Genomic DNA, 26,876 nt, shown 5'->3' on the forward strand with positions numbered 1-26,876 from the left:
TACTATTGAAAGGCCTACAACCACTTTCCCAATGATAATTGCTTCTGTTCCTGACTTGGTTAGGGATCAATATCAAAGAACACCTTTTATAATCCACTCCTTCCTTAAGAACCACTAAGAGAATTGTAATGAGTTTTGTAGCAGTTCTCATTCCTCTGTAATATCATCCAAACAGAGTCACCAAGCAAAGTTCAATCCTTCAGGCATATATATACCCAATTTTCTAAACCCAAACAGATCTCCTTAAAACATAGTCTTAGATCTTGAAAATAAGAGTGACTAATTGAAATCAATATTTCACAACATGAAATGCCCTCCAAATAATTAGATTCTAGCACACTGTTAATTCTAAACAGTGTTAGGCAAAGTGTTTCACAACTGCAGTGCAAAATAATAACTAAAATTAGCTCAATATTTTAAAAATAAGATATCTAGTACTTTCACATTTCCAGTTAATAAAATAAAAATTGAAATTCCAACCTTTCTTGAAAGAATAACTAGAAATTCAACAAAACAAGGTTATTAGAAGCATGCTTAAAAATTTGCCCCCTAAGGCACAATGTGCTTCACCTAGAGATCATGCATCACACAAAGACTGGATGCCTTGGTGGATAAGTTTCTCCTAGTTTGCATGTGAGGATGGAGACCACAATGCTGCAGTTAGGAAACCCACAGGACTAGGTGTGAGAGAAATATTGCTGGCTATCTGGCCTTGTAGATCAACCTATTTAGGGCCCCTATTCTCTTTTTTTTAACCTTTATTTTATTTATTTATTTTTATATGGTGCTATGGATGGAACCCAGGGCCTCCCATGTGCTAGGTAAGTGCTCTACCACTGAGCCACAACCCCAGCCCCAGGTCCCCTGTTCTCACTCCACTGTCCTGTACACTGCTGAAGAGGGACTGCTCTGCTCTGTGTGTCTTTATAATATTAAATATAGTTTGTTTGGCAAAATTATAGATTTAGTCTTTAAAAGCAGTGGTCCCAGGAGTTGTGCAGTGCACTGCATGCACAGTTACACATGGTGATTCTGAAGTAATATAGCATTCTAGACTTCTGCAAGTTATAGCACAAAAAAATTTGAATGAGGAAAAAGAGAAGTTAGGACAGAAAATAATTATAATTCTCTGAAAACACACTTTTCTAGTTCTTATATAAGAAGATACATACTTTAAGGAAGTAAATCTGGCTTATTTTCAATTGTCCCAGAATCCCATATTCTTCTGCCAGTTCACATTAAACAAACAATGTGTGAAAGCCACTTATGCTTATGATGGAAGGCTCATTAGCATAAATGTTACTAAATGTTTGAGATATTAATTTCTCTACACACTTACAAGGCAGCTGTGGAGCTACCCTGCAGATCTGTAAGCGGTGCAGTGGTTTAAACTTTTATGATTTCAATTTGCTACCACCTGGGGCAAAAAGCTATGGAATGCTACATTACTGAAGCTCCTTAATTTCCTGGCAAGATTAAGTGAATTCTAGAATGCTCCATGCAGTCAGCTTAGCACTAATAGATTTTTAAAGACAAATGCATTTAACGTTTATGCTGGATGGGCTTTTGAAAAACAAAGCAATTACTTACATGGCATTAATTATCCGGGCGGCCTCCTTCTGACAATCCAAATTCTTGTCTTCCAGAGTTATTTCAGAATATCTACACATCAGGTGCTAAAAAAAATTAATAATAATCCTGGTAAACTTAAATTAGATTCCTCTTCAGTAATGAATTGAATGAAAGGACATAAAACTACTAGGTACCTTTTCTGATTTGGGGTATTATTGACTCTGGCAGGAAGCTTGAAAACTAAGTTCATAGTAACTATTTTTCTCTATATAAAGGTTATATAAAATTACACGGTAGCTTATGTGAGAAGACCTACAGGGCCAGGCTCCTGCCTACCTCTCCAACTTCACCTTGTACTACTTGCTCTCTTACTCCTTGTTACCCACTATAAGCAGGCCTGCTCTCAGCTCCAAGAATACTCACTTTCTCCAAATCCCAGCCTGGAATGGACAAATCTACATTCCTCAGGCTAGAACTAGGGTTTAGCAAATGAGGCACTCACTTTAGGTACAAAATCTAAGTGGGTACCAAAAAACTCTGTGACCAAGAGAAATAATACTTAAATACAATATTATTTTTAAAATCAAAATTAAGTCCTTATATACAAACAGAGATATGCTAAATGGTGGTATAAAGGTGTATTAAGAATTTTATGCAAAAAAATAAGAGAGCTCATGTATAATGCCATAATTTGGTGTGAACATACTTTATATACAGAATTACAAAAAATTGTGCTATGAATGGATAATTATGAATGTAATGCACCCCACTATTGTTATATATGTAAGAAATAAATTTTAAAAAGAAAAAAAATTAAGTCCAAAAAGCTATGAAGAATACAATATCAAATATTTAAATAAAGACATGATCCAATACTGAACTTGCCCAACTCTACTTCCTTGCTTTGCCCTAATCCTGGTTCTGTTGAATCTGTTGTTTAAACTTTAAATATTCTTCACCAGGGATAATTAGTATTATTTTGGATTTTAGATTATTGCATAAACATATATGATTTATCTTGATTGAGTTTTTGGTGTCCCCTTTAAGTTTGCTCTTGGGTAGGTATCTCACTTGCCTGACCCTAGTCTTGGCAGATTCCCTGAGATCCTTTTTGTTTCTTTGTACATTGATGGCCATTTTAGCTGGCACTAATTTCCCTTTGATAGAGGACTACCCAGAGCCCAATATGCTTGGCACATAGGGAGAACTGGAGGTGCCCAGGTCCTTAAGACTTCCTCTCCATGTTTTCCTTAGCTTCCTCTGGGAGTATGTGTTTGTGTAAGAACCTTCTTCTCTATGTCCACCTTCCATGAGCACAACTTAATTTAGGGCTGGCTTTTGTACTAGCTGTTCCCTATGATTCAAATTGTTCCTTACATTCTGGCTCCTTCTCCTATGCTCACTGGTGTTGAAATGGTACCAACCCCTTCTTTGACTACCAAAGCCCCTCCCCACCTGTTACTTTTTGTAGAATCCTGTTCACTTTCTTCCTAATTTTTTTGCTTGTGATCATTTATTTGTCTACTTTTCCTTGGTCACTGGGTTCTCTCACTAGCAGTCATGCTTCAAAAGATCAGGAACAATACCCATTCCTTTCATTTTAGCCTCCCCCCAGTGTCAGCACAGTGCCTGGCACTCAAGAATGAGTATACATCATCACCACCTTTGTTTCCTCTGGATTTATAACTCGGTCCACTGACTGAAAAGATATGCACATTTTGGAAAGTGGACAACTCTTGTGGTTCCTATTAAATCTTTTCATGAAATCAGAAGAAACCTGCCTGAGGGGTTAGTATTGCAAAAGCCAGAGAAGCTAAAAAAAGAAAAAAAGCCCTCAGGGAAGAAACCATTTGCTTCTTTCTTACTACCATAGGCAGATCTACTATATCAAATTTTCTAAACCACAGGAAAACAAAATGAGCTCAATAAATAAAAAGTGTTAGTGAGTTACATATAATAAAGGAGTGGAATAATAAATGCTCAAAGAAAATCCCAGACTAACATCATTATTGGTGCATTCTTGTCCTAGTAGGGATATAATTCCAATGTGTTGAGGTAACAACTGTCAGTATAAGAGCCATAGAGTAGATGTTGAGATTAGGCATAAATTGAAAGCCCCAACATCCCATTTCTGGGCACATCTGGGAACTAGTGTTGATGTACAGTTACAAACAGATCGTCCTGACTACCTTCTTTTTAATCTTGTTCCTCCTTTGTTTCTTAATGCATCTTACTTCCACAGTATATTTTCAAGTCACAGAATGTGTATATAAATGCTAATACCTGTCTCCCAGTATCCCTTTCATTTTAAATACCTGTAGCTGTTCAGCAATGTAAGGGTTTTTTAAAATTTCTAGAGCAGATGGTCTCAATGAAGGATTCTTGTTCAACATGCTGTAATGTTCAAAAAGAAAATTATTTTTCAAGTAAGCTAAAGAATAAGTTCATTTAAACAAAATAATATTTTTTGACAATACATTTCTTTCCATACCTTTCCATGATGGTGTTTAGTTCTCTTGGATATCTCTCAGGGAGGGAGGGTGTATCGCCCTCAACAATTTTTAAAACAATAGACAAGAAATTGGAGCCAGTGAATGCGTGATCCATACAACACATCTCATATAAAATACATGCCAGTGACCTGAAGATAAAAAGAATTTAAATAAGGAATTTCTGCCCTATTTTACATGTGCTCATCATCATATAACTTCAGAGGTATTGGGGCACTGGCTGTGAAGTACTAACATACATTTCCGTTGTTTGTTTAAAAATTGCAATTTCAAAGTATTATTTTACTATCTAAATAAAGTTCCCCCACCATCAAAAAAAGAAGAAAGAAAGAAAAAGAAATTTTTAAAAAGCACAAAAATAAAGGACAACAGTAAGTCTGAATGAGTGCTTTTTCAAAAGGAGAATAAACATACTGACAGTTAGCAAGTGCCTGCACAAATTTGGTTGATGTATTAAAAATTTTTTGAATTAGATTCTGTGCAGGAAAAATAAAATAAAGCTAAATATTATCTTCCTAAGGCAGTCTTGTTAATGCTATGCATGCAAAATAAAATTTTAATTTATAAGCCTAACCTTCCCTTTCCTGTGTATCCATGCATTTTGATAAGGAAACTAGCATTCCTTATTAGTTTCCTGAACATAATCCATTTGCAAGTATGGTAGGAGAGTAGTTTCTTGCAGCTCACATTAAAATGTATAATTCTCCCTTGGGGAGTATGAGATAATATTAAAATTCTAGATCAATCCAACACTGATTTGGATTAGCCATACAAATCAGCATCCTCTAAACCAGCAGAAAAATCTTTTCAATAGCTCTCCATCATGAAGAAAACTAAGGGGTAAATTCATTCCTGAATTTAGTATAAAGAGATAACTGAGCTGGGTGTGGTGGCGCAAAGCTGTAATTCAAAGTTAGCCTCAGCAACTTATCGAGGCCGTAAGCAACTCAGTGAAACCCTGTCTCTAAATAAAATATAAAAAAGGACTGGGAATGTGGCTCAGTGGTTAAGTGCGCTTGGGCTCAACCCTGGTACAAAAAGAAAAGAAATAGTGTACTTCTCCTAAATAATGGGTTATTTTTATCTTATAGGCATTAGAAATTATGTACCTGGCTGGGTTTCTCTTTTCCTGTTATTTTATTGAAAGATTAGAAATAAATGTATGATTAACCTTATATAAAGTTGCATTTTATGCAATTTTAAATACTGTATCTAATATATACAAATATATACATGACTAAAATAATTTGTGTTTGCTCATAAAATATGTACATGTATAAGAGAATTCTGGATACATACATTGATAATGTTTTTGTCCCCCAAAATAAAAATAATAACACTATTTTTTTCACTAACTGGTGCACTTTACAAAGCACTTTCATTTACTTCTGAATGGAAATTCAAAACTGCCCAGTGAAATAGAGCTAATATAAAATTTTTCTTATTTTATAGATAAGGAAATTGCCTCAGAAAAGTTAAATGACTTGACCAAGTTCATACAGGTGGTAAATTTAAAACTTGACTCTCAAAATAAGGCATTTTTTCTTCCCAAATTCTGTATTATTTTAACTAGAAAGAAGAGAAATGCTAGGAGAAATACAAAACATTGACTTAGAGCACCAAGATCAATGTAAACATAAAAGTAAAGAAAATTATTTGAAGCTCAATAAATGTTGCATTCATCCATAATACTATTAAATTGTATGTGACATGTTAGAATACACTTAGATTTTTTTATAGCCAGAAAAAATTTTTCCTTCAGATAAAGATGAAAGAATGCCATTTTTAGACAAGTGAAAATAGATAGTTCACTGCCAGCAGGAAAGTATTAAAAAGTCCTTAGAGGGAATACTTACGTTAAAGAAAAATTATCCCAGACAGAAACCAGTAATGCAAGAGGAAATAAAGAAGAACCAAAAGACTAATTCTGTGAATATGTATAAATGGGTATTAAATCTACAAAATAATATTAACTATAGCTAGTGAGATTTAAAAATTATACAGAATAAAAATTTATAACAAAAATAATGCAAAGGACAAGAGTATAAAAAAGAAAATTAAAGTACTTTAAGGATCTTGAATTATTGAAAAAGTGTTTAAAATAATAATTTTTTCTTTAACTGGACAGCAATAAGTCAAGGATGCAAGTAATATTTCTTAGGGTTATAATTAAAAGAAAACAATATTTTTGTTTTTATATATACATTAATATGTATATATAACAGACTATAATAAGTTACTAGGTGAAAAAAATCAAATTTCAAAACATTTAAGCCAAAAGAAAGGAAGAAAAGGAAAGAAAAATAAACACAAAAACAAGTGGGACATATATAAAACAATAATAAAATGAAAATAAAAATAAAAGTATAACTATATTAACATAAAATATTTTCCATTCGAAAAGACTAAGCTTATCAGACTGGATTTTAAAAAAAGTAGACACTGTTCACAAAATAAACCTTGAATACAAGATCACAGAAGGTTGACAGAAAAAGATACATCATGTAAAAAATATTATTAGTTTAGCTATACTGCACAGACAAAATAGAAGTTAAGGCAAGAACCACTACTAAGATTAAGATAATCGAGTGATAAAAAAATCATACCATTAGGAACATATAACAATTTTAATTTGTATATACCCATTAACATTCTGTGTTTTTATTGTGTAGCAACAACTCATAGAATTAAACGGAAAAATAAATTATCAATCATTGTGATTCATAATCACACATGTTTTCAATAGCTGATGGAACAAGCAGACATAAAAATAAGTAAGCATAGAAAAAAATCTATACAAAACAATTACCAAAATTAACAAATTGGCATAAATGCACCCTACAGTAACAAAATTTAAATTCAGGGACACATTAAACATTTTGCCAAAACTGAGTACACATGGGGTCATAAAACAAGCCTCAACAGATTTCAAGGATCAAAATCTTGTGAATATATACTCCAACTACAGTAAAATTAAGCTAGACATGCATAATGGAAAAATAGAATGTGGGGATGTGGGGACTGTAAAATCTCCAACTTATAAATTAGGGAATATACATTTAAATAATCCTTGTTTTTTTTTTTAAATATTTTATTTTTTAGTTATCGGCAGACACAACATCTTTGTTTGTATGTGGTGCTGAGGATCGAACCCGGGCCGCACGCATGCCAGGCGAGCGCGCTACTGCTTGAGCCACATTCCCAGCCCTAAATAATCCTTGTTAATAATCACAAAAGAAATCAGAAAATATTCTTAACTGAATGCTAATGAAGTTATAAAATATCAACAGTCATTGAATGCAGCAAAGGAAAGTACTTATAACAAACCTGAAAGTATTTAATGCATATATTAGCAGAGAAAAGGGCTTAAATTCTATGATCTAAGTAAACTTGATAATCTAGAAACAGACTAGCAAATCGCAGCAAAGAATTTAAATTTTTAAGAAGAGAAGAAATGAATGAAATAGAAACGAACATAATAAAAACAGAATCAGTAAAGACAAGGAAATTTACTACACCTCTAGCAAGACTAATTCAAAAAAACAAGAAGAAAAAAACAGATCAATAATAACAATAATGGAAAAGGGAATGTAACACTGTAGACTCCACAGGTACTAGAAAGTAGTAGGACAGCATTATAAACATGTTTTCTGCCAATAAATTTGACAATTTGGATTAAATAAGCAGTGTTTGAAAAATACAATTTACCAAACTGACACAAGAAGAAATAGAAATTATGAACAGTCCTTTACCATTAAACACAGAAAAGCCAGTATTTAAAATAATGAAATTAGATTGACAGGAGACAGGAAGATGGCAAATTAGAGCACCTAGCTCTTGCCCAATTTTCTATGAGATACAATTAAAAGAACTGGAGAGCAACTGGATATCTAGGAAGGTGATAGTGAGAGAATACTGAAGTTCAATAATGGACAGGCAGAGATTTGGATAGTGGAACAGAGGGCATGAGCAATATGGCAGCAGCAGTGCAGTAGAAGATGGAGGAGTCCCCATGAGCACCACTAATGCAGGATTTGACACCTTGAAGGAAAATGCAGCCTAAACAGAAAATAGACTTGGATCTTCATATCAATACTGGTTATGAATAAGTTCTCTACACTTCCCAGTGTATTCTCAAGGTGCTATACCATGAAACCATCTTGATAAGTCTTATCTCAGTTTACTCCTCTAAAGTCAAAGGCCCCTGCATTTTTCTGATTCTTGGTCTCCAGAAATATTGCTGGGCTGGTTCAGGAAGCAAATGTCTTGAGATTCAGTTTGGCCACAAACTGAATAAAAATTCAGTAATAATAATTCCATGTGGTGGGAACCAGGATTGACACACCTAGGGAACTAAAGATGGCTCCTCTTTAAAACTGGCAGTTCAGAAAACAAGCTGCAGGAATTGTGGGGAGGGGGCGGGTACGGGCACACACCTGCAATTTCCTTCAGGAACTATCTTGGAATACCAGAGTCAAAGGTAGTGGATTGTACAGGGCCCACTTTCTCCTTCCCCCAGTACAAATGGCTGAGACTCCACAGCCCCTCCCTGTATTTGGAGTGTGCAACACAAAAGGTGCTGGAGTCCCTGACACTCTGCAACTTCAATGTCTGCCCCAGTCTCCAAATGCACAGTCCAAATAAATCAGGAGTAAATATTTTCCTGGGCAGTTCTGAGTTCCACTCTTGCTTAATTTGGTGTGCAGGGAAGATAAGGGATATTCCAACTGAATTCAACCCCAAACCATTCCTGCTGGTCATATGGCAAACACCACAAGGGAAAGAAGTGAAAAAAACCTTTTGCTCTCTCCAAAGGGCACTCAGAAGCTCTGATCAGCATAGGTTATCATCATCCAGTCTTACATGCACAATTGAGCACCTCAAGAGAGGAAATTTTTATTAATATTTTTGTTACTGTTCTTTTGTGTGTATATATAGTTTCTTTTCTTTATCCACCCTTTTTAAACCTTTTCCCTCTTTCCCCCTTTTCTCTTTTCATTTTAATTTCTAAATTTTTCTTTTTCCTTTTTTTCATGATTTCCTTTTTTCTTCCTTTTTAAATTGCTTTTTAACTTTTATTACTCTGTATAATTTTTGCCCCTTTCTCTTCTGTTGTTGGTGTTGTCATATTTTTTATTTTTTGCTATCAGGGATTGAACTGAGGGGTACTTTACCACTCAACTATATCCATAGCCCTTTTCATTTTGAGATATGGTCTCACTAAGTTAGTTGCTGAGGGCCTTGCTAAGTTTCTGAGGCTGGCCTTGAACTTGCCATCCTCCTGCTTCAGCTTCTGAGTCCTTTGGATTATAGGTGTGCACCACCATGCCCAGTGGTGGTGTCATTGTTGTTTTTATTTTTTATCTGGGTATTTTGCTGTTGTTAAAGGTGTTGCTGTTGTTATTTTTTTCCTTCTTTCTGTGTGGTATTGGGTATCAAGCCCAGCACTTCAAGAATGTTGGGTGGGTACTCTGCCAGTGAGCTATATTCTTATCCCAGCTCAGAGATACTGAACCTCACTGGGCAGTTCTGAGTTCCGCTCTCACTTAATTAGCCTCACTTGAAATTTATAGCTATTTTAATTTAAAGAATAAGAGAAATAAAAGTCCCAGTTATCAACCTACCCCCAACTAGACACAGCTTTGGGGAACCTGAAGTCCTACTTCTGCAAATTAATCCCCATAGCAACAGCAGAGAGAAATAACCCAATGGTTGTGGACAGCACATAAAACCTCAAGCATATATTTATTCCATACTTTGTCAAATTATATATTACTCCTTCAGACCACACTTGCCTGAAATACCAGAGAAGCCCCACTCTTGCTATACTGAGAAAGCAGGTCCTTCTGGATGGGATATCTTGTGAATTATGTCAAAACCCTCTAATCAGCCACAGGGAAACTACACTATTAAGTCAAACTGGAATTAAATTCAACACTACATAGCAACCATATATTCCAGGGCATAATATCAAGAGAAGACTACTTACAAAGTGAACCCTCACATACAAATGGAAGAGATATCCATCCAAATAGATGTGCAAAGAAATAAAAGAAATATGAAAAAAACACAACACTCCCTAGAGTTCAGAACTCTCTAAAAACTGATTCCAAAGGCAGCAAAGTGGATGAAATGCTAGACAAATAATTCAAAAGAATAATTATAAAAAAGCTCAATTAATTCCAAAAGGAGATCAATAAACAGCAGGAGGAATTAAGGAAGACAATGCAGGATATGAAAGAGCAATTCATTAAAGAGATAGTCTTTGAAAAAGAACCAAACAGAAATCTTGGAAATGAAAAGTTCACTAAGTCAGATTAATTAGTAAAATAGCAGAAACTTCTCTAAATTTTGGGAAAAACCAAAACATCCAGGCATAAGAGGCATTTAGAATCCCCCCCCCCAAAAAAAGGCCAAAAAGAACCTCCTGACAAGGTATTACAGTTAAATTGACAAAATACAAAATAAAGAAAGAATACTTTAAAATGCAAGAGAGAAGTGCCCAAAATTTTAAAGGAAAATCCATCAGAATAACAAATTTCTCAGCAAAATATCTGAAGACTAGGGAAACATGGAATAATGTATTTTAAATCCTTAAAGAAAATAACTGCCAACCTAGATTACTATATCCAGCAGAGTTATATCCTTCAGAATCAAAGGAGAAATAAAGATTTTATAAGATAAATACAAATTAAAGAAATTCATGACCACTAAATCAGCATTACAGAAGACACTTAAAGGAATTCTATACCCAGAAGAAGCAAGATACAAACTTGAGAAATGGAAAAAGAATAGGTCTCACTATGAGTAGATCAACAAGTGAGAATTAGGAAGAATTCACATGATTAATTTAATAAACCATCATGCTTTTCAGATGAATAAGGGAGAAAAAAACAAACACAAATTATTAAAAACAACCAGAAGGAAAACAACAAAATGACAGGAACAAGTACATGCCTTTCAATAATAACCCTAAATGTAAGTAGTCTTAATTTTCCAAATAAAAAGTAACATCAGGCTAACTGGATTAAACACAAAACTTGACAATATACCACCTGCAAGAAACTCACCTCACTCACAAAGATATATATAGATCAAAAATGAAAAGATGGAAAACAATATTCTAAGCAAACAGAATTAAAGTAAGCAAGAGTGGTATACTCATATCAGACAAAACAGACTGCAAGCAAAATTAAGAGATAAAGAAGTTCACTATATATTCATAAAGGGAACAAATTCCTCAAGAGGATGTGGCAATTACTAATACATATGCACCAAATGTCAGAAGATCCACTTGTATAAAACAAACACTACTGGACATAAAGGGGGAGACAGACTCCAAGACAATAATAGCGGGGAATTTCAATATTCCACTCTCACCAATAGAATAGATCATTCAAGTAAAAAAAAAATCAACAAGAAGCATTAAAGTTAAATTAAACTATAGATCAAATGGATTTAACAAACATATACAAAGTATTTCATCCAACAGCTACAGAATACACATTATTTTCATCAGCACATGGAACTTTTCCAAAATATGTCATAAAACAAGTCTTAACAAAATTTTAAAAAACTGAAATGATTTCTTGTATCTTATTAGATCATAACAGAATGAAACTAGAAATCAATAGCAATTGATATTAAAAAATTATACAAACACATTGAAATTGAAAAATCTACTTTTTTTTTCTTTCTGGCGTTGGGGATTGAACCTAGGGCTTTAGGCCTGCTAGCTAAGTACTTTACTGCAGAGCTGAATACTCAGACCAAACAATACACTTTTGAACAGTCAGTCATTGAAAAAAATGGGGGCACCGGGTTTGACTAAAACACTCCAACAATTAAAGAAAAATGGAAAGACGGGGCTGAGAATGTAGCTCAGTGGTAGAGCACTTGCCTAGCATGTGTGAGGCCCTGGGTTCAAGCCCCAGCATCCCTCCCTGCCCCACACCAACAAAAAGCTGATAATGGAAAATAGCCGAAGCTGTAGGATACCGTGAAAGCAGTATTCAGAGAAAAGTTCATAGCTATGAGTGCCTACATTTAAAAAAAACAGCAGAGAGATGTCAAATAACGGATAATGCATTCAAGGCCTACAAAATATGGGAATATCCAAAACCAGATCAATAGATGGAGAGAAATAATAAAGATCAGACCAGAAATTAATTAAATAGAAACTGAAAAAACAATATAAATCATCAATGAAACAGAGTCGGTTCTTTGAAAAGATAAACAGGACCAACAAATTTTTGTTTTCTATTTTCATACTGGAGATTCTGACAAACCTTTAGCCAAACTATGAAAAGAAAGGACCCAATAGAGGCAAAAAGAAAATGTTATATTATAATAGAAACCACTGAAAATTCTTAGGATTATTGGGGAATATTTTGAAAAACTATATGCCAATAAACTGGAAAACAGAAGAAATGGACATATTTCTAAACACAAATGATTGATCAAAACTGAACCAAGAGGATATAAATACTTGAATAGATCAATAACAAGCAATGGAGATTGAAACAATAATTTTTAAAATCCCAACAAAGAAAAGTACAGANTAAAAAACAAATGCCAAATGTCTTCTTTGATATAAAGAGAGCAACTAAGAACAGAACAGGGAGGAAGAGCATGAGGAAAAGATTAACATTAAACAAAGACGAGTGGGGGGAGAGAAAGGGAGAGAGAAGGGAAAGCATATGGAAATGGTAGGAGACCCTCAATGTTACACAAAATTACATATAAGAGGTTGTGAGGGGAAAGGGGGGGAAACAAGGGAGAGAATTGAACAACAGCAGATGAGGTAGAAATCGAAGATGGGAGGGGAGGGGAGGGGGGATAGTAGGGGATAGGAAAAGTAGCAGAATACAACAGTCACTAATACGCCATTATGTAAAAATGTGAGTGTGTAACCGATGTGATTCTGCAATTTGTATTTGGGGTAAAAATGGGAGTTCATAACCCAATTGAGTCAAATGTATGAAAGATGATATGTCATGAGCTTTGTAATGTTTTGAACAACCAATAAAAAAAAAAAGAAATCACACACCATGATCAACTTGGTTTCATTCCAGGGATGCATGGATGGTTCAATATATGCAAATCAATAAACATAATGCACAAATGGGATCAACAAAAAAATCACATGATCATCTCAATAGATGCAGAAAAAGACTTTGAAAAACATTCATCATCACTTCTAATAAAACCCCTGAATAAATCAGATATAGTTGGCTCACACCTCAACATAAAGGCCATATAAGACAAATCCATAGCCAACATCTTGCTGAATGGGGAGAAACTGAACGCATTTCCTCTATGATCAGGAACAAGACAAGGGCGTCTACTCTCAGCACTCTTATTCAATAAAGTACTTAAAATTTTAACCAGAGCAATTAGGCAAGAGGAAGAAAAAAATGAATACTAGTAGGAAATGAAGAAGTCAAATCATTCCTATCTGCATTCTGTCTATTTAGAAAATCCCAGACTCCTCAGAAAATCCCAGTGAAGCAGAAGGATATGAAATGAACATACAAAACTGAATCATTTTTCTATACACTAATAGTGAAGTCATTGAGGAAGGTATCCAGAAACCAATCCTAATCACAACAACCTCAAACAAAAACAAAACAAAACAAAAAACAAAAGAAATCGTAGAATAAACTGAAGAATAAATTAAAGGAGGTGAAAGACCTCTACAACAAAAATTACAAAACACTGAAGAAAGAAAATGATGAAGATACTAAAATATAGCAAAACTCCCATGTTCATAGTTAATATTATTAAAATAACCATGCTACTGTAAGTGCCCTATTATTCAATGTAATCCCTATAAAAATACCAATGCCATTAAAAAATGTTAAAATTCTTTGGAAGCATGAAGACCCAAAATAGCCAAAGCAATCCTGAGAAAGAAAAGCAGTGCTATATGTGTCATAATACCTGATTTCAAACTATGCTACAGAGCCATACTAACAAAACAACAGAGGACCCAGAAATAAACCCCACAGCTATAGCTAATTGAAAATATACACTGGATACAACCAGGGAGAAGCTACATTTCTTGCCCAATTTCTTTAAGTGTCAAAAAATTACTAGAATACCTTTCTGTACATATGTAAAGTTCCAGATTGAACTGGATCTGAACATAGTACTCTCTGGGTTTCAGTGGACAAATCTCATTGGTACTTCTTAAAATTAAGCCTCATTCCTTTCCATAACAAAAAAGTACATTGTGCTAATACATATACCTACATACACACTAGTGATAAAGAAAACATCAAATTATGCTTAGAAAAAGGAACTTTTATACACTGTTGGTGAGAATGTAAATTAGTATAGCTACCATGGAAAATGATATAAATGTTCCTCAAAACACTAAAATTAGAACTACCATATGATCTCGATATGATCTACTCCTGGATATTTATCCAAACAAATAAATGGATATCTTCTACATGTAGATATCCACATGTAGAAGATTGAAACTAGATCCGTATCTCTCAATCTGTACGAAAAAATAACTCATAATGGATCAAAGACCTCAATGAAGACCTGAGACTTTGAAACTACTAAATGAAAACATAGGGGAAACCCTTAAAAATATTGGCATGGGCCACAATTTCCCAAATGGGACTCCAAAACCTGGGAAGCAAAGAAAGGGATTGACAAGTAGAATTATATCAAACTAAAAAAAATTATACAGCAAATGAAATAAACAACAGAGTAAAGAAATCTTCAGAATGGGAGAAAATCTTTGCCAGTTATTCATTTAACAGAGGATTAATATCCAGAATATATAAAGAACTCAAAAAACTAACAGCAGAAAAAAAAAACAAGTAAATCAATCAAAAAGTGGGCAAATGTTCTTAATAGACCTTCTCAAAGAAATAAAAATAGCACTAAATATATGAAAACATGCTCAATATCTTTAGCCATCCATGTCACCTCTGTCAGAATGATTATTATAAAAAATTATAGCAAGGACATGGAGAAAAAGGAACTTTTATACACTGTTGGTGAGAATACAAATTAGTATAGCTACCATTGAAAATAATATAAAGGTTCCTCAAAACACTAAAATTAGAACTACCATATGATCTAGATATGATCTACTCCTAGATATTTATCCAAACAAATGAATGGATAAAGAAAACATTATTCATCCAAAAATAGAATAACAAAATCATGTCACTCAAAAGAAAATGAATGGAACTGGAGACATCATGATAAATCAGACACAGAAAGACAAGTATTGAATGTTCTTTTCTTATATGTGAAAACTCAAAAAAAAAAAATAAAGGATGACCTGGAAGTAGAAGAGGGATTATCAGAGAAGAGGAAGGAAGAAGGAAGGGAAGAGGAAGAGGAAAGGGAGGGTGGCTATGATGACCACACAATATATATGTGCATGCATGGAAATGGCACAGTGAAATCCATCAATTATACAATGAGTATGCATTAAAAATTATAATAATAAAATTAAAAAGCTTTCCACAGGAAAACTATAGGACCAGATGACTTTCCTAGCAAATTCTTTCAAACATTTAATTAATAAATAACACCAGTCTTTTTCAACCTCTTCATTTTCTAAAGCCAGAAAAGCATTGATAGCAAAATATAATAAATATTTTACTGAAAAGGAAAATCATAGGTGAACGTTTTTCATGAATGTAAATGCAAAAACTCTAAATGCATAATATGTATATACATATTAGAAATAGAATATGATGATATAATAAAACAATACTACATTATGATAAAGTAGATTTTATTTATTTCAGGAATACAGAGTTGACATAACATTTGAAAATCAATTAATGAAACAAACCTCATTACAGGATAAAAGAGAACTATCATAACATCATCTTGATAGATGTGGAAAAATGCATTTCATAATATTAAAATCTATTTACATTTTTATAAAGAAGCAAAGTCAGCACACTAGATATGGGTGGTAACATCCTTAATCTGATTTTTGAAGCTAAATATGTAGTAACATTAAGCTTACTGGTTAAATATGAAAATTTATTTTTTTTCTGACATAGGAATCAAGATAAGGATGCCTGTACCACATCTATTCAACAGTTAGTAAAGGTGCTACACAGTACAATCAGTCCAGAAAATTTAATAATAACCATGAAGACTGGGAAAGACGTTGAATTGTCACTAATCGTATCAACATGATTGCATATATAAAAATTTTGACAAATTTTTAGAATTAACAGGTGAATTTAGTGAGTTTACTAGATACAGGCTGGGGTTGTGACTCAGCAGTAGAGCACTCAGCAGTAGAGACACATTTTTAAAATGAAATTTAAAATGTCATTTACAGTAACATCACAAAATGTCAAATACCTACAAATAACTTAGCAAAAGATGTGTTAGATCCTACATTACAATGTAAACCACAATGCAGTGCCAAGAAATTATTTAAGACTGAAAAAAAAAAGAGGGAGAGATCAAAGACAATGAAAGGCAGAGATAACCTGCATAGTCTTTCTTGCCTGGTAATCTGCACCCAACTCTCTGTCTCCCTGCCCTTCCCTTGGATAGGCAGTCCACCCAGGTCTTCATGGATACTAGACCCATGTTCACAGATTGGAAGATTCAATACTGATGATTTATAGAGCTAATACAATAACAATTAAAATCCTAATGGACTTTTTTGAAGAAATTTACAAGTTGATTCTGAAGTCATATGGATTGCTATCAAGTATCAAGTTTTATTACAAAGTTATAGTACTTATGAGAGTGTGATATTGGAAAAGAAGACAAAAAAAAAACAGACCAATGGAATAAAGTAGAACCGTTCTCAAAGACAGTCTTTGAGAACACAGAACTGCACAAATTCAATCACTTGAGTAATGTAAAGATGAACTCTAGTGCATGATTATGTAAACATGGTTTTTTTTAAAAAAATTATGCTGGGTCAATTGAATATCAGTACAGAAAATAATTTATTTGGATATATGTCTCCCCTTCCCCTCCCCCCATATCTATCTCTCTTCTCTTCTCTTCTCTCTCTCTCTCTCTCTCTCTCTCTCTCTTTCACACACACACACACACACACACACACACACACACACATCAATTATAACCTGGAATGTAGCCTTTGAAACACCTCTTTTTAAATTCTCTGTTTCCTCTGATAGGGAGAATCACAGATTCGAGGACATAAGTCCTCCGTGTTTTTCCTTTGCTAGTAAAGCAATAATTATTTTTTTCTCTAAAAAAAAATCAATTATAGATTAACAGGAAAAGATAAAATCATAAAGCTTTTAAATGAAGAAATGAGAATATCTTCCTGATTTCTTGAGAAACAAATTAACAATAAAGTTATGGGCTTATAAAATGAACTTCATAAAAAATTATGAACTTCCAGGGCTGGGATTGTGACTCAGCAGTAGAGCGTTCACCTAGCATGTGCAAGTCCTGGGTTCAATCCTCAGCACCACATAAATAAGTAAAATAAAGGTATAAAATAAAGAAGTTTAAAAAATTATGAACTTCTATTCATGAAAAGATACCATTAGAAGAATAAAATGGAATAACAAGAGGGAGAAGATATTTGTGATTCAAATATTCACCAAAGACTGGTAACCAGTATATGCAAAATAATTAATTAATTAATTAAAACTACAAATCAATAAGAAAAACAAAAGAATCCAATAGAAAAATGGGCAAAAGACTTGAACATGTACTAAGTGGTCAAAAATCATGAGAAAATGCTCAACTCTTTAGCCATCAGACAAATAAAAAATAAAAACCATAGTGTAGTAATTAAAAAGACTCCTCAGAATGACTAAAATAAAAACAGACAATATCATTAGTATTTGTTATCTATAAACAAAAGTTTTCTTGGAGAAAAGAGGCTATTTATTACTAATAAATGATAATAATCAGATTGAATCAAATATTTCTATTTGTGTTCAGAATGTGTAAAATATTTGTGTTATGAAGTGCACTAAAAAGTCTGTAATTCAAACCTCAAGAATTTCTTTTCCTACTCATAGAATAGTACAGCTAAGGGAGTATAAAGATTTTCTAATTCCAAACTCTCATTTTATCTGAGGATCTATGCTTAGTCCCCACAGGCTCAGAGTTTACTTCAGGACTTGGATTAGAAGCAGAACAAAACCATACAACCTCTCCTGGCTGACAGATCTGAAGGGTTGATGGGAGCAATCATCCCTGAACAGAGACATTTTAAGCCGTCTTGAAAGTTATCTGTTAAGATTGTCTCCACCAATAATACAAACAGCAACAATAAGAAGTAGTAAAAATAATATCTAAAATTTTAATTGTGTTTATTATGATTTATGCTCTGTTCTACATTCCTTATACATTTTAACTCACTGAATGATCCTCACAACAACCCCAAGGTGGTAGGAACTCATTTTTCAGATGAGAAAATCAGAAGATTGGGCAAACTGAGTGTTGCATATTGAGTAGATGGTGGAGCCAGGTGGAGGCCAGGATAGCAACCCAAGCTGCAGACTGTGGAAACATACACTCATGTCATCCTTCCTCTCAAGGCTGCTCCAATCAGAGCATTTCAGATCTTTAAGGTCTCTTTAGTTGGAAATCATAGGCTAGCCCTGACAGAGCCTTTCAAGCACAGGCTGACTTTCCAGATCAACATTTGGAATCAAAATTCACCTTTAATGATCACTGGGCCCTTCAACAATAAACAGTGCAAGGCATCATCAGATCATGGCAAACAGGGCACACACAATGAGACTCTCCATGGAAAATGAAAGAAAGGCAGACAAGTTTGCCTACTGTTTTTTCACTGCTTGGAAGGAAAGGGAAATTAGATATCTCTTACCAGTGACTTGATCATGAGAGTCAACTCCCGGTTTTATAGGGATATAACTCTACCTGAAACACATTTGATGAATTTATTAAGATTATAAAAAGATGTGCAGTTACCTGGCTAAACAGATTACAGAACAGTTAGATCTAGAGGCTGATTCAGTAACCAAATAACTTTGATATGGCTACTGTCTTTTTTGGAAATTCTCTCAGCTACACTGCATCATGCTGCTTTTCATTTATGCATTCACTTTGATCTATGATATTTGCTTATGCTTGAGCACATGGATAAGTCTTTGTTCATCAGTCAGTAATCTGCAGAAAAAGACCTGCTGTGGTCCCAGTGCACCTGCTGGAATGGGTACTAATGAATGAAATATGAGACAATTTGGTTACAGAAACCCCCTTGACACTTGGGGTGAAAGGATTTTTTATTATTTGGTTATACATTTAAAATTCTATTATATATAATTTTTAAAATTCTGGTAACTATATTTATATGTCTCTATGCTTTTATTTTCACATACTTTCAACTTGACATTTACATATGGGAACTATTATATCATCTCAAATTCCTAACTTCCTTTGAAGGATTTTCTCTTATTTGACTCCCAGTTCTTAACTTTGACAATATGAAAGTGTTGAGGGGGCAGAGTCAGGTAAGGATAGCTGAAAAATACATTAAGAAGTGTATTTTACTTAGAAGTCTGTGATTTGAATTCCTTTCTTACCAAAATGCAGTCAACTTTGAAGAAGGAAGCAAATAAGTCCCTGTGGAAATGACTAGAAGTGATAAAAGGGAAAGTTGGGATCAGGTGCATGTGAAGCAAACTATACCTACTCCATAAACTTGCCATTTGTCCAAGTCAACCAGAACTATGGGGAGGATTGCTGAATCAGAGTTTGATAATGAATTTAAAATGCAACTCAGACTTTGCCTTGACTCAGCATAGCTAAATTTGCCCTTTGAAATCTTCCCAGACCCTGTAAACAGAACTCTAACCTGCAACAGTGAATGCTTTTGGTTTGTTAGGAAGTTTTAGTGATGTTCTTGATAATATTTTTATTTGCTGTAATTGAGAAGCACTTTGATAATACACACTGAAAAAAAGAGTACACATAATTTAAGCAGTTGAATATAGTAATATAAATTTAATGAGTAGTGAGTTTTGCTTTAGGGTACATTATCCTTAACAAAAGTCTACTTAGAATCAAATATTAACATAAGTTCTGAATATTTAAATTTTTAAAAATAGACATTGGTTGCTTGAGTTAATACTCAAGAAACAATATTACATAGAAAGTGTTTATTAAGGGCTGCCATGTCCCAGACTTATATTGTTTTCCTTTAATGTATATACAAACTACCTAGTGATCTTGTTAGAATGCTGATTCTGAACATTTGGAAAGAAATGTCAGCTAGGATGGAAACACAGCTTTAGGATCTTCATTGAATCCCAATGTAAAATAGAGAAGTTAGATCGCAAAAGCAAAAACTCATGGCCCAATATTTTCAAACAAAGTTAAGTGGTAAGGAGTCCCCTTTGAAGCTCAAAGTAGAAGTGGGTTAAGAGAAACTGCATAACTACATGACTTGCACAGTGTCAGTATCTGTGTGAGAAGGGAAGGGAAGCAACGACATGATTGAAGGGTCTGAGAACAGTAGAACCTCAAAATAGCCAACAAGTACTCACTTGAAAGAAAGCACAGCGGGCCAAGTTAAGAATAGCAGCTAAAACTAGTAGAGATGCTCCCCAATCCCAAATCAGGGTGAATGTAAAATAAGGATAAGACCTAAAGCAGCTGGAGTAGTATAACTTCAATATAATTTTCCACACTGATAAAAATTTTCTATATTTCTGCAAATAGTGGTCACTAAGCCATATGGAGATAAGAACTTGAAATATGGCTGGTGTGACTAATAAACTGAATTTTTAAAGGAATATTTAAAAGGAAAAGTAAATTCATTCCTCCCACCATTATCATGCATGTCACCATGTTTTAGAGAAGATCCATAAAATTATAGAAAAACAAACAAACAAACATGGTTCAGGTGAATTTTCTCCTGCTCATACCAGCTCTCTCTAATTAGTTCCACAATCAAGATTTACAATTTTTTGAAGATTATCTCATCCCTACCCCTAGTGGTAGTTCCATGTCCTCTAGACCATAAGAACTTGGCCAATGGAAGAACAAAACCAATACCAAAAGAGAAAAAAAGGCAGGGAGACAACAGGGTGTGGAGAAAAAAAACCTGGCTAAAAGGGAAATCATTTTTTTTTCATCTTTAGCTATTTTTGAGGTCACAGTCACAAATTTTATACAAGCCATGCAGTTTGGGAAAGGACCATGGACACTGCTAAGTTAGTGTGCACAGGTGATTGGTAACAGAAATAATTGGGCATCCTCCCATTCCCTGCTGTTACTCACTCAGACACTCTACTAAGGCTGGATGTGGAAACAGCCTCCACTACTTATGTGGCATAAACTGCTTCACACTTTGAGCAAGTGGCTATGTTCCAACTGCTTTAATTTTATACAGACTTCAGAGGCATTTAAAGAAAGAATATCACAAGTAGTCAAATGTGGCAGGTTAATAGAAAATCTGCCTATCTCCCTTCTTTAGTCTGTTCCAGCCATCCCCTCCAGTCTGTTTTCTACAATCTTGCTTGGTATCCTTATAAGACTGACTCCCCTGGAAGACTGATTACTCTTTGCTCTAATTCCTTTTCCCTTTCCCATGGAGGGTGTGCTTCCTTTCTTGTTGATATTGGAATTGGCATGACTTGGTTCAGTCAATGTAATATGGGCAGATATGAAGAATGTCACAATGGAGTAGAAGCTTTAAACACAGGTACATAGTTTAGCTAAGCCCTTGCTCCTTCTCTCTCACACTATTGATCCCTTTTTGCTTATGGGAAAATCTGTGTCCTGGAATTGAGAAAATCCTGGAGCAGAGCATGATAGCAACTTAGAGCAGAGATTTATTTAACCTGCAGTCTCCATGTAATATGAAGAAAAAATTACATGTTTTAAGAATGCTAAGATTTTTTTTAGAGTTGCTATTCCAGCAAAGCTGACTAATACAATGTCCCTAGGCTTAGCAGATTTCAGCAATTCATCATCTCTCAGAATAAAACCCATGTTCCTTATCATGGCTTATATGAGTCCTCCACCATTGACCACCACTCCCCTTCATGCCACATATATGCATTTTATCCTCAAGTTCATGAGAAGACAATGAGCTTTACAATGAGAAGACAATGCTTCCATGTCCTTAATAACAGTGTCCCCCAAGTCTTCAGGAGTCATAGAAAACACTCATTTGCAATTATTTTTAAATTCCTGGTTTATTTTTTAATGAAGAAATACCAATACAAGAGTTTCAAAATGTATGATATATTTAAAATTTTCACGTTAAATAAATTAATGCCTTTAACATATAACTCCTCATTTGGAGACAACTTCAAACACATATATTTGAGACCCTTTGTGAATGATAAGGCCCAACTCAAATGATTCCTCTGGCCAATCACTTTCTTTCCCTACACAGTCCCCTCCAACTCCTCCAGTAGATACTCTCCATTTTTGGTCATTGATACTTTTCCCTCTACCCAAAATGTTTTTTGTCAAACTCTTCTCCATCCTTCATCATTGTGAGCTGCCCCATTACCCACTCTGAGAATATAGTTGATACTCTGCACCACTACCCCAGTAGTAAATCACTACCTCCTTTATACATCAGAGCCCTGTATTATACCATAATAGCATATAGAATTTTTATATGCCTGTCTAGCCTTTGAGGACAGACACCAGAATATATATATGTCTTGATGTCTTTCTTTCTACACCACCACAAAGGGGCAAGAAGGAGTAAAGCTAAAGGTATTAGATATCCTGGTACACTAGCTTTCTGGTATCGAAGGGGAAACCCTACTTTGCAGCATTTATTGATTTCCATGATAAAAATACCAACTACTGAATGCTGAGTTAAAAAGAGATGTGGGTCTTGCTAGCTGGTATAAGTGGGCTCCACCATATCAGTGAATTATACGAGTAATGGAGACACGATTTTGGAGTAAGTTGATGGTCCAGGGCTGGGGCTGAGTTTGAGAGTAGGGAGAAAGTGAAGTTGGGATTTGAGGATCAGTGAAGGGAGAGTTCTGGGCACGTGGAAAGGTTGCTGGTGCAGAGGTCATCAGTTAAGGTCCGTATTCTTTGGTATTATCCAAATGGACAGTTTTCCTGGCACAAACTGCTTCTCTAAGCCATTAATTGGCAACTTTTGAAATAAATTAGACCTTGCAACAATGTAGCCCCAGATTTGAGGCTGTGTTTCAATTCCTGATTGATAACCTCCTGTAAAGGCTCTGTTGAAGTCACCACTGATACATAACAAACCACCCTAAAACTTAGTGCCACAAAACAATGACCAGTAATTTTGATCATGAATCAATTTGATCAGAAATTGACAGGAAAGCCTTGAATCCATTCCTCACAGCACCTCCTGGGGAGGCTGAACTGGGGTTAGATCTATTCCAAGATGGGTCATTAACAATTGGTGTTGGGTCTTAGCTGGAGGCTCAGCTGGGCTGAAGATCAAAGGCCTTGGTTCCTCTCAATGTGTACTTACCATGTTGGCCTCTCAATATGCTCCTCAGGCTTCCTTACAATGTGGTAGTTGGGTTCCAAAAGCAAGGATCTCAGGAAAACCAGGCAAAGTCTGTGTCACCTTTGATGATCTAGACTTAAGTATTACAGTAACATCAATTTTGCCATAATTACAGGCTTACCCCAATTAAGAGTGAAGGACAACACAATAAGAATACTTTCATTAAAAGTACTATCAACATCATATTGTAAACAAAGCATGTGAAAAGTGATAGATTGTGTTGACCAGTTTCTTCCTTCCAAAGAAGCCCCTTTGCCCAGGAACCCAGGCCCTGCTAGGTTCCAATAGTCACATTCTCCTTATCTGAGATTCTCCTTGCTACAAAGTGCATGGTACTGGGAAGACTCCATCCAAATTTGACTTTCTTTGGAATGACTGGTCTCAACTAGAGGTTCAAGAACTTAGTAAAAAGCTACTTACAATTAAGGGTGGTAATAAGCTGGGTAGCTTCAACAAAGGCAGGCAGCTTAACAGAGAGAACAGAGAAAGAGACAAGGAAATTCCAGCTAAAATCACTGTCATCCAAAGAAAACATTTATACCCAGGGCTGTACTCTTGGAGGAACAACTTGAGAGACTTAATACTACAGGGAAAATAGATTTTACCAAAATATCCCAGAATGTCGTCAAATAAGTAAGTAAACAAACAAGACTCAGAGAAGGTATGGTAGTTAAGGAGGGAATGAGTGTTCAGAGTTGCTACAATATATTATCTAAAATGCAGAGTTTTCAACAATTGTGAAACATAAAAATAAACAGGAAAGCACACAATAGACATTACCAGAGAAGTTGCAGATATTACCTTTAACAAAGACTTCAAAGCAGCTATTATAAATGTGCTCAAAAAATTAAAGAAAAAATGTGTAAAGAAGTGAAGGGTGATGAAAACGTCACATCAAATAGAGAATATTAATAAAGAGAAAAATTACACTAAAAATCACCAAACAGAAATTTTGGAGATGAAAAGTACAATTATGGAAATCAGAAATTCACTAGAGGAGATGAACAGTAGACTTCAACTGAGAGAGTAAAGAAGCCATGAACTGGAAAATGGGTAGAGTTTATGCAGTCTGAAGAACAAAAAGAAAAATAAATAAAGGGAAATGTGAGATACCATCAAGCACATGAGTATACATATAATGAAGCACCAGAAGGAGAGAGAAAGGAAAAAAATATTCAAAGCAATAATGGCTATAATCCTCCTGCATTTGAATAAATACATTCATTGACAAATATAAGAAGCTCAACTAATTTCAAGTAGTATAATGAAAAATTCAGTCCCAGACACCTCATAGTAAAAACTTGAAAATTTTCAAAGAACAGTAAGACCTTGGTTGAGAAAACTGTGATCTTGTATAGAAAACTATGCAAACATTTAAATGGTATGTAGATATATGTTTATTGAAGCAGAACAAGATTCCATTTGCTAAATGAAAAAAAGCAGGTTATAAAATTACATATTGTATTTTTTGGTAATACCAAATAAGTATATGGAGCAATTAGAAGAGTAACTATTAATTAATCATAGAGTGAGCACTCCGTAAAGGGTAGCTCTTACTGATTTTTATTGCTGCTTTTGTGTTTATTTTCATCATCATTGATATCAATTTAACAAGGATTTATTATGTTATAATCTTAAATTTCATCAGGTCAAACTTATAGATAATACAGAGTTTATGTCAATCATTTCATGCTGAGACATAGAAAAAAATATAAAATTGCTCAAATCTACTGTAAGTGACCATATGTTTTCCTACCTCGGCTTTTGTTGGTTGAAAATAATTACATCAGCGTTTATTCCCTAGTAAGGTATTCTCCAACCGACAGCTTGCTTGTGAACTTATACAAGAACTGCCCAGGTCATGGGCAGTTAAGAGGAATGGCCTCTCTTGTTGTAGAGTTTCCCTCACCAACAGAGGCCTGAAGAGGCTGTTGAATGTCAGATACTAGCAGGCCTGATTTTAGTTATAGGAGTTACCAACTTGGCCTGTATTTATCTTTCTCCTATATCCTTCATCAGAAAATAGGCTATTGCCCTCCCTAACCCTTCTTCTGTTCACCCAGGAAATATTCCCTAATGAGGACACTTTCTTGGTCCTGATGGACCAGGAAGGAGCTGATTCCTTTCTGTTTTCTTTCACCTGTAACTAAACCTTGCTGATACTTCTGGCCAAAGCCTGATTCCAATACTGGGCATGAACTATACTCCTCTAGTGTCCATTACCCAGCTGACCTCCATGCTGGATCTCTGAGCAAAAATCTGAGCCTCAGCAACATCCAAAAGCCTCAGAGTGCACTCTAATGTCCCAAAAATGCCCAACATTATTTCCTCCACTTAAATCACTCCAAGAATTATAGGGCCACAGATCAAAGAGCCATCTGATTAACTTCTCATAACATGATAAATATGACAAACAGTGAAGTATTCTATTGCCTTATTCCAATACTATTGTCCTTTGTTTCTCCTACAAAAATTATGTATTCTAATTTTTCATAGTTTAGATCAATTTAAAGACCTGGCCTAGGAACCAATGCATGCATGTTCATATTTCTCCTGTAGAGAAAAAATTATTTACCAATTGCTATTACAATTCAGCTGTGTTCAAAGCATTGTCCTTAGTGAACCTAATTATCCTCTTTCCAAATAACTGTTTATTAACTATTGGACTAACCTACTTTTAAGAGAGTGACTTACTGTATTTAAATACTATAAATAATTAAATCCAGAAAGGTTTAACAGAGTGTGGAAGGAAGATGAAGTTACATATGGGTAAGCATTAACAAAAGAAAATATTATTAATATAAAACCAATTTTTCTTTAAGCATTATAAACATAATACATACAGCTATTAGTTGCTAAAGCAAAACACCTGTCAATTATTTATAAGAGTTTCCAATTCTAAGAAAGTATTTTACAATAAACAGATGCTACATGCTAAAATCCAGAGACAGGGTGTCATCCTCAATCTAATTTTTCTAAGAGTGTCTCCCCAAGATTACTAATCACATATACATATCTGCCACTACACTTAATAAATATTTTTCTGTCATTTTTCCCACTTAGGTTTGGCAATAGAAATTTCATTACCAGATAAGCCCATTTTAATTTAGACACAACAAAGGTAATTACTAAATTCATAATAAGATGGTTTGGTGGGGGGTCAGGATGATGATGAATCCTCAGCTTACACTTGCTGAATAGTTAATCATCCCTGCAAGGGGAGTGGACCTAAAACTTGGACAGATAAATTAAAATCTCTCTGCAATTTTATATTTGGAAGGTTTTGGCTTTGCCTGAGTCAGATA

General features: G+C 34.5%; 1 protein-coding gene across 16 annotated transcripts in view; it reads right to left on the reverse strand.

The window, feature by feature from the left end:
- The window catches only part of Nek11 (NIMA related kinase 11), a 312,014-nt gene that overhangs the window by 178,098 nt on the left and 107,040 nt on the right, over positions 1-26,876 (reverse strand). For all 16 annotated transcript variants that reach the window (XM_048794349.1, XM_048794346.1, XM_048794343.1 and 13 more), the window contains 3 exons: positions 4,064-4,213; positions 3,888-3,966; positions 1,591-1,676 (listed from right to left, as the gene is read on the reverse strand). In XM_048794349.1, the coding sequence (XP_048650306.1) occupies positions 1,591-1,676; positions 3,888-3,966; positions 4,064-4,213 (315 nt within the window). The remainder of the gene's footprint in view (positions 1-1,590; positions 1,677-3,887; positions 3,967-4,063; positions 4,214-26,876) is intronic.

The sequence above is a fragment of the Marmota marmota genome, unplaced genomic scaffold (assembly GCF_001458135.2).
Source record: "Marmota marmota marmota unplaced genomic scaffold, marMar, whole genome shotgun sequence".
Taxonomy (NCBI): domain Eukaryota; kingdom Metazoa; phylum Chordata; class Mammalia; order Rodentia; family Sciuridae; genus Marmota; species Marmota marmota.